Source organism: Mustela erminea, chromosome 9 (assembly GCF_009829155.1).
Source record: "Mustela erminea isolate mMusErm1 chromosome 9, mMusErm1.Pri, whole genome shotgun sequence".
NCBI classification, from domain to species: Eukaryota; Metazoa; Chordata; class Mammalia; order Carnivora; family Mustelidae; genus Mustela; species Mustela erminea.
In genome coordinates, this window is record NC_045622.1 from 15,177,520 (window position 1) to 15,185,791 (window position 8,272).

The window sequence follows — 8,272 nt, forward strand, 5'->3', positions numbered from 1 at the left end:
TTCAAGCACCCATGTCTGTAAAAAAAAAAATATTTTTAAATAAAGTTTCTTTTGTTGTAGCCAACTGGAGTTCTTGCTCTTCCACGGGGGGGGGAGAGCGACAGACAGACTCGGCCAGCCCCATCCTCACGGTGAGTCTGCTGCTACCCCAAGGCAGGTCTGCACAACATGACAGAGTGAAGGGCCAGCTTGGCCTGGCTGCCGCTGAGAAGGGCTGTGGTCCTCTGGGAGCTCGAGCCGTTTGCTCAGAAGCAGAGGTAACCCCTCATCCCCACTCCCAGATGCAAAGGGTTTCGTGTTCCTTTTGGTGGGATGCCAGATCCCAGGGCCCCAAGCTGCAGTGGCAACATGATGAATCAAAATCAACTGTGAGGTTTCTGGGACAGTTAAGCTTTATTTTTCATATATATATATACACACATATATATATAAAGGAAATTTGCAAATTTACAGACAACCTAACAAAACCACATATACATACACTCACACACGCACACATAGACCCATACACACCCCGAAGCTCCAGCCAAGCCCGCCTCTTATCCCTAAGTACCATTCTCCCATGAGGGCCCTTCTTGCCAGGACGTAAGCCCCTTAGCTCAGTTTGTAGAAGTTTGGTGCTAGTGTAATTATAGTCTTAATCCTCCTAAAGGACAGTCTGAACCTCATCTGTCCCCTAACCTTTCAGTCTGACATGACCTGCTGCCTGGGCAGTAGGAGCCAAACTTGGGGGTGGGGGCTGTTGGGCTCAATGGCCTAACTCTGGAGAACTGCCCAGCTTCCTCTCTGCAGGGACGAGATACACCCAGCACCTCTTAGGGAATGACACCATTCCCGGCTTCTGCCCCGAGAAAGGTGGGTCACAGTAGGACCTGAAGCATGCAGGCAGCTGCTTGTCATAAAGGCTGGGGAACTCTCTAGAACCAGCGTGAGAGGGGCTTGTGCCCCGTGAGTCCTCACTTCGGTGACACAACTGACCAACAAAGCCAGCCTTTGAGGCAGGAACCAGACAAACAGACTGCCTAATCGGCAGAAGTCAGGTATGTGTGTCCACAATCCACATACAGAGAGAACGTGGTCTGCGAGACACTCTCTCCTGCCCCCAGGATGCCGAGGCCCCTCCCTGGGATGAGCATCACCCAACAGAGTGAGCCGGTGGCAGGTTGGTCCCCGACGAGGGCCCTCTGCGATGGGGCCTGCAGGCCAGCTGGGGCAGGGGGCCTTCTCCACAGCCTGCTGTAGAGGCCTGGGTGGTCATCCTGAGCGCTGGGAGGGAGAGGGTGAGCAGAGGGCACAAAACGTTCCAGGCGGGAGGGGCGCTCAGTGGGGTGAGTGGGCTAGTGCCTCAGATCGATGTATTTCTCTCCCTAGAAGTGGGTGAAGAGAACAGGTAAGGGGGGAGAACAGGTAAGGGGGGGGGTGTGCGGCGGGGACAGGGACAGGAGCCTGAGGTGGGTGAGCGCTGGAGGGACGAGGGACTGAAGCCAAAGCTGATGGACTAGGCGTGGAGGGAAGCAGCGGGAGGGGGTGGTGGGGCGGGGTGGGAGAGCCTAGGCCCCCGAACCGGACTGGCCACACTGCACCTGGTGACCTGAGCCACGGCACTTCAGGAAAGGTGGTGACAAAGTATTTGTTCTCGGGCCTGGGAGCTACCCCTTCTCCGGGGTCCCTGGGCCACTCGCCTCACCCTACCATCTGGGACTAGTGTTAGGAAGCCAAGAAGGGCCTGCTCCCAGTCTCCAACAGAGGAGGAGGAAGGGGGGAGACAGTTAGTGTTCGGGGACACGAGAGCCATCAGCCCCGGCTGCTCCCGATCCCTGAAGCTGGGTCAGGCGCTGGCCTTGGGCGCTGCCTCCTACCTGGTCTCCGGGCGCCCTCTGGTCACGGCTGCTGCCCTGTAGGAGGCCCATCTCTTCTGGGAGCTTATCTGACTTAACTTCAACTACAAATTCGCTCTTACGAGACGGGGGCAGCGTGCTGGGAGGGAGGGAGGGAGGCAAGAAGTTGGCATCTCGGGCAAGGAAAGGAAGGCTCATTGAGAAAGACTCTGGACTGGGCGATGAGGTGCTCTGGGGCTGGCTCAGGGAAGGGGAACAGGCGATGAATGGAGAGGAAGTGTGGGTGATGGCAGCTGGCCAGTGGGCAGGAAAGCGGGGAGCACTCACACCCAGTGTCCCCCTCCTGCTCCGAAGGGGCGAGGGGGCAGGGGGGCGGGCAGGGAATGTCCCTGCCCAGGCAACAAGCTGGGAAGCGCGCGATTGGGTGGGGGCACAGGGCGCTGGGTACCCAGCTTACATCTCCTGCTTGCCTGACCGCCCGCAAGGCAGCTTGCCCTTCTTGTAGAAGAAATAGAGGACAGCACCCAGCACAGCCAGGACCAGGACGCACACGGTCACGGCCACGATGGCCACGCCCTTGCTTTCAGGCTCCGGCAGCTTCTTCTCTGTCCCACAAAGATGCTCCGGGTCACTCCCAGCCCCAGGCAGCCCTGACGCCACCATGCCCCACCCCACCCTACCCCTCCACCCCACCTGGCCACAGCCCAGGACTGATGGAAGATGGGCCCCTGCTCACCTTTCTGAACAGGGTTCCCGGGGGAAGGGTCAGGGCAGGAGGCGACTGCCCGGCCATCACCCTACTCTTGCGCCAGGACTGCTTACCTGTGGAGGTGCCGTTGGCTCGGACAGAGGGGCTGACAGTGGACGTGCTGAGGCCAGTGCTTCTGCTGGAGTCTGGTGAGTGGTGAAAGGGATTGAGAGGGGGGGTGGTTAGGCAAAGCACACGCTCATGCCCATGCCTGCCATGCCGCAGGACGAGGCCCTTACCCAGCTCCAGGAAAATGGTGGTGGTGTTTCTGCCCAGGGAGTTGGAGGCCACACACTCAGCACCTGTCCTCAACAGCTCTGGGGTCACAAGGACACTCAGGACGCTCAGGACGCTCTGTGGCTCTTGGTCTTGTTCCTGTGCCTACAGGATGGGGACGCCGCTCAGGGAGGGGGGCACGGGGAGGGTGCCCGTGGCCTGCAGCAGAGCCTCGGCAGGGGCAGTGGGCCTGCTCACCATGCCCTCGACGCTCCAGGAGATGGTGGGCCGGGGATGTCCCGAGGCTTCGCAAGACAGATTCAACACTGCATTCTCCTGCACCCACATCCTCCTCTCCTTCTGTGTCATCCATGGGGACCCTTAGGGAGAGAGCGCTACGGGTGTGGCAGCGAACTCTGCCAGCCTGCCTCCCCGTCCCCACCGGAGCACGCCAGGGCAGCAGGAGGAGGGTTTCCGTCCTCCAAGGAGCTTGAAACCACCCAGTTCTAGGGAGCTCCACGGGGTGGCCTGATCTCTGCCCCGAGGGCTTCTCACCAAAAATGGCCACGTGGACCAGCTGCGTGCGGTTCAGGCCGGGGACGCTGGGCACGGATGCCATGCAGCGGTAGCCTCCCCCTGCCTCGCGTTTCAAGTTGTGTAACTGGAGCAGAGGTCCCTCCGTCAGCACCTGGCCTGTCTGGGGGCACAGATGGGTCAGGGCCTTGCTCCCAGCCCCATGCAGCCCGAGCCCCAGATCCTCTGGGTACCTTTTCTCTCAGCCACTGGAACTGCACGGCTTGGTTGCTCTCCGCCTCACAGCTGAGGACGAGGCTGCCGCCCTCCTGGCTCTCCGGGGCTGCAGGGCTCACCCGCACAGCAGACACATCTGGGGACAGAGCAATGCTCTCAGCCTGGGTGGGGTGGGCTGAATTCCCTCTTGCCCCCGCCTGGTCCCCCCATCCCGGGCCCCTGGCCCCTCACAGTTCACCAGCAGCTCCTGTTGGTCGCTCAGCAGTGATGCCATGGTTTCCAAGTCCAGGCCCTGACACTGATAGAGGCCACTGTGCTCCTTCTGGGCAGACTCCAAGACCAGGACCCCGTTGTCTTCGGGCGTCAACTCCTCCACCTCCTTGGTGCTGAGGTTCTGGGGAAGAGGAGAGAGGTGAGCCTAGTGCGCCTCCAGCCACTCCCGCGGCCCCCACAACCCTAGCAAGGCGCCCTCCGCACCTGCTTGCTGATGGTGAAGTGGGGCGGGGGGTTGCCGTCCGCCAGACACCTGATTTCCACGTGGTCCCCTTCCTTCAGCGCTCCCACGGGCTCCACCTCCAGCCACACCTTCTCCGCAGGGTCTGAGAAGCACAGGGGGTGGCCCTCAGCCCCAGAGCCGTCCCCACACTGGGGAGCTGGCTGGGGCTGCCACCAGCCTCGGCCCAGGGCCGCCCTGGGACTCACAGAAAACCTGAACGCTGACTTCCCGAGACTCCTTCATGTGGTTGCCGCTGGGCAGCCGGTAGCTGAGCTCACAGTAAAACAGGGCGTCCTTGTCTGCTGTCACCAGCTGTGCCTTCAAAACGCTCACCAAGGTGTACAGACCACTCGACTCCACGATCTGGGACGACTGAATATAAACCCCTGGCGGGGCAGAGAAGGGGGAGAAGAGCTCAGCCTCCGCCTTGCCTCTGGCCCAGGGTCCCCTGGGGTTCTCTGGGGGGGCACCTGGAGAGGGACCCCTGCCCACCCCGCGACCCTTCAGCTCAGTGGTTCTGTGTATCTCGGCATTTAGCTCTGCCCCCGACACCCGCGCACACACAGGGAGGGGGTGCCACACTCCAGATGTCCACCAGCCGGGGACTCCCCTCCACCATCCCCATGGTAGGCGATCCTGGACCGGGGGCAGAGAACCATCAGGTCCAGCCACACAGGCTGTGCTGGAAAGACTTCCAGGACTGACGGTCCAAAGAAAAATTACCGTGTGGTGACATATGCCACACTGAGCCACTGAGGTCAGGGCCGCTCAACCTCAGTGCAAACTTAGGTGGGGGTCGGGGGCTGTCCCGAGTACTCTGGGGTGTTTAGCAGCAGCTCCCCTCTGCCTCTGCCCACTAGGTGCCTGTAGCCCCTCTCCATTCACGACAACCAAAAATATCCCCAGACGTGGCTGAGCATCCCCAAGGGGGAGCAGCTATGTCCCTGGTCGAGAACCACTGCTTCAGCTGATAAAACAATAAAGCCTTCGTGTGCCCAAGATATATTTCTGTGTATGAGTAAGTACCCCGAAACTGACTGGAAAGAACAAACACTGACAGCAGAGATGACTTCTGGGAGGGGACTGGGGGCAGGAAGGCAATTTTCCTTCCAGATCTAATGTGCAGTTTAAAATCTCATGAAAAGATTTTCAGGCATCACTTGTAAATTGAAGCAAACAAAGCCCAAGGACGGGGGCGGGCCCTGTGTGGTGCCATCAGCATGGCTTCCGAGGGCTCAGAGGGCGACTCACGGTCCTTCTCCTCCTTCAGGGAGTGGCCATTCTTATACCAGATGACTTGAGGAAGGGGGTACCCATTTTTCCCCACACAGGTGGCCACCTGAGGAGGACAGGGTATGAGTCTCCCTGCGGCGAAGGCCCCCCCAAACACCCCCGCCCCCAGGCTCCTGCTTCCCACCTGGCCAATCTCACCTCCTCAGGCTCCTTACTGCTCACCGAGATGCCCAAGGGATTCACCTGGATAGTCGGCTCCTCCGGGGCTTCTACAAGAGAAGGAAATGAGGGGCCGGAAACTCCATCGCGGGCCACCCTCACGCCCCACGAAGCCCGGCGAAGCACTCACTGTAGACCCGGAGTTGGATGCGGTGCTCCTGGGACTGAGGGCGCTTGACCTGGCACAGGAAGATACGCTCATCTTGGGGGGTGACATGGCTCAGGACCAGCGCGGTCCCTCTGTCCTGCAGGCTGAGCCGCTGCTGGTACTCGCCAGGTTCACTCTGGCCCTGGCCCTTGCGCACGCGGAAGATGAGCGTCGGCTTCTCCTTGTGCACCTGAGGGCCGGTGTGCGAGGGGACGTGAGGGTCCCATGCAGGAGGGGTACGGCCTCCCGCCACCCCAACAGCTCTCCAGGGCCCAAAGCCCCGCACTCACAGAAAACCAGTCCACGTGGCTGAAGTTGCTCTGGGAATGGGAGGGGCCGCACGTCAGAAGCGCCGTGCCACCCACTTCCGCCTCCACCTGCTCGGGGACAGGGGGCTCCGCCTCTCCCGGCACACCTGGGGGTGGAGGAGGGGCCATCCCAGCCCTGGGTCAATTCCAGCTCTCCATGGCCTCCCCTCACACCCTCTGCCTTGCAGCTGTTCTCCCTGCCGCTTGGAAGGGTCCGGAGGGGGCTCTGGCCTCCTAACCTTCAATCCCTCTCTCTACCTGTTGCCCCAAGCAGCCCGTTCCGGGGAGCTGAAGGTCACTGCCTCTGGTCATTGCAGCTGAAACCCTGAGCACCAAGCATCTTCCAGATGAGGCTGACAGAGGGGCAACCCAGGCTCTGGGCCAAGAGGAAGGCCCCTTTCCTTCCAGGCCCCCACCCCCTTCCAGTGAGCTCAGAGTATGGGAATGCAAGGCATGTGCCAGCCTGCGCCACACAGGCCCCTTTGTGTCCCCATGCCGAGGGGAAGACATCGCCACTCTGCCCCCCAAAGAGCCCTCCCCAAATTTCCTGCAAGACCCAGTGGGCCAACCCTGGCCAGAAGCTCCCATCACATTCTCCCTAAGCAGTACCTCTATGAACATCCCACAAACTCAGAGGACCCCATCCTGGGAGTATTGTGAGCATGGAGGGGTCAGAATCTCCCCCAGGGGTCAGGCCAAGGGCCAGGCAATGGGCAAGAGTGACGTCAGTGGTGCCACGTGCTGCCTGCCCTGTGAGGAGATGATGTCACTCACTACCATCTGGCCGGCCTCTGGGGTGCCCTAGCTGTTGCCCTGGACTGGCTCGGGGACAGGGAGGGCAGATGGAGTGGTCTGCAACCAGGAGCAGAGGCCTCGGATCCCTGACTCCGTTTCCCCAGAGCTAAAGGAGCAGGGCGGGGTGGGGCTAGATCTGCTGCTGCGGGGGAGCCCAGTTTAGCCCTTTCCCCAGAAACACAGCTTGGGAGCCAGCAGCCGAGGGAGGGGGTACCCCAGGGACACTGTAGGCACTGGGCATGAGGCCAGGGAGCTGGGTACTGCCTAGCCCTCCCCTTCCCCAGCCGGACAGCGGCTGGGACCAGGGAAAAGAAGCCAAGAGAAACGCGCGACACCGCTGCAGGCCATACAAGGGCAGTGTGCACCCAGGAGCGCAGGGCTCCCAGGCAGTTCCAGAAAGAAACTCCGAGGTGCAGGGGCGCTCTTCCCACCTGAATGTGCTCCCATTCCCGGAGACGTAACGGATCTGGGGCACTTCCACTCAGGGCACCCTCAATCCCTCGTTTCTGGCTCCTTTGATCCGTCACCCGGGTAGGCACGAGGCGACCCACGCCGTCCCCCAGCTCCTGCCAACGCCCTGCTCCGGTGGGAGCCGCCGTCCCTCCCCTCCCTCGCTCACCTCCAACCTGGCTCCAAGCCCAGGCGGGAGAGGAGGCGTCCGCGCACCCCCTCCCGCTAAGCAAGCTGCCTTTTTCCAGCAACAGGCGGGAGCAGAATTCGGGATTTGGAGATGCGCTCCAGCTGCGCCGCCGCGGCCACTTCAGCCGCGGCCCCCAGAGCCGGCACCTGAGGCAGAGGTCTCCCCAGCCCACCGAGAGGCTCGGCCCCACCCCTTCCCGCTCCGGGCGGCAGCCTCCTCCCCGCCTTCCCGGTCGTCCTCCCGGGATACTCCAGAATCCAGGCTGCGAACTGGCTGCAAAGAAGAGTTGCACGCGCGCAAGGCACCCGGGCGCCGGCGAGAAGCGCACGCCGGAGCGCAGAGCCCAGCACCGCGCTGCCAGCTCCGCCGGCCGGCACGCCCCGCTGAAGACCCCCCACTGCCTGGCCCGGGCCGTTCGGGGCGCGGGCCCCACCTCCGAAGCCACTCACCCGCGGCGCGGCGACTGCAGCAGCAGGCAGCGAGCAGAAGGGCGCAGACCAGCCCGGACGGTCCCATGCTTCCCGGCCAGAGGGCGAGCGCCTACTGAGCGAGCCGCAGGCGGCCGGGGGCTGACGTCAGGGGGGCGGGGGAGGGGGCCCGGCCCGCCCCGCCCCGCGCAGCCCCCCGCCCCCGCAGCTCCGTGGGGGCGGGCCCGGAGCTGCGCCCGGCCGCTCGGCCCCCGCTACGCCGGGCCGGCTGCCCAGCTCCCGCGCCCCCCCCCTCCCGCCCACCCTGGGCTTGGGTCGGCCGAGGGGGCAGTGACAGGTGTCTCGACGCCGGGCCGGCTGGCCGAGGCGGCGGCGAGGAGAGGCTGGCTAGGATGCCCAGAGTCACGCCAGGTCAGAACCAGCGGTGCTCACCCCCGCGCAGTCCCTGGCAGC

At 62.8% G+C, this 8,272-nt stretch overlaps 1 protein-coding gene across 2 annotated transcripts; it reads right to left on the reverse strand.

Annotated features, from left to right (window-relative positions):
* Positions 1-369: 369 nt before the first annotated feature.
* Positions 370-7,958, reverse strand: MCAM (melanoma cell adhesion molecule). 2 transcript variants are annotated; one of them, XM_032360365.1, is made up of 16 exons: positions 7,841-7,958; positions 5,939-6,063; positions 5,631-5,838; positions 5,480-5,550; positions 5,300-5,387; positions 4,255-4,434; positions 4,030-4,151; positions 3,784-3,946; positions 3,570-3,688; positions 3,358-3,499; positions 3,061-3,182; positions 2,826-2,967; positions 2,661-2,732; positions 2,296-2,443; positions 1,860-1,977; positions 370-1,367 (listed from the first exon to the last, which is right to left on the reverse strand). In XM_032360365.1, exons 1-16 carry the CDS (start codon positions 7,905-7,907, stop codon positions 1,338-1,340), a joined length of 1,917 nt encoding a protein of 638 aa, XP_032216256.1. In that variant the 5' UTR covers positions 7,908-7,958; the 3' UTR covers positions 370-1,337. The 2 variants fall into 2 exon arrangements, with proteins under 2 accessions (XP_032216256.1, XP_032216257.1); XM_032360366.1 differs by lacking the exon at positions 1,860-1,977.
* Between the last annotated feature and the right edge of the window lie 314 nt (positions 7,959-8,272).

Coding starts and splice junctions, on each gene's coding strand:
- MCAM (XM_032360365.1), bottom strand. CDS start 7,907: ATGGGACCGTCCGGGCTGGTCTGCGCCCTTCTGCTCGCTGCCTGCTGC. Junction 6,064..7,840: donor CTGCAGTCGCCGCGCCGCGG/GTGAGTGGCTTC, acceptor CTCCACCCCCAG/GTGTGCCGGGAGAGGCGGAG. Junction 4,152..4,254: donor AGTCAGCGTTCAGGTTTTCT/GTGAGTCCCAGG, acceptor TGTGCTTCTCAG/ACCCTGCGGAGAAGGTGTGG.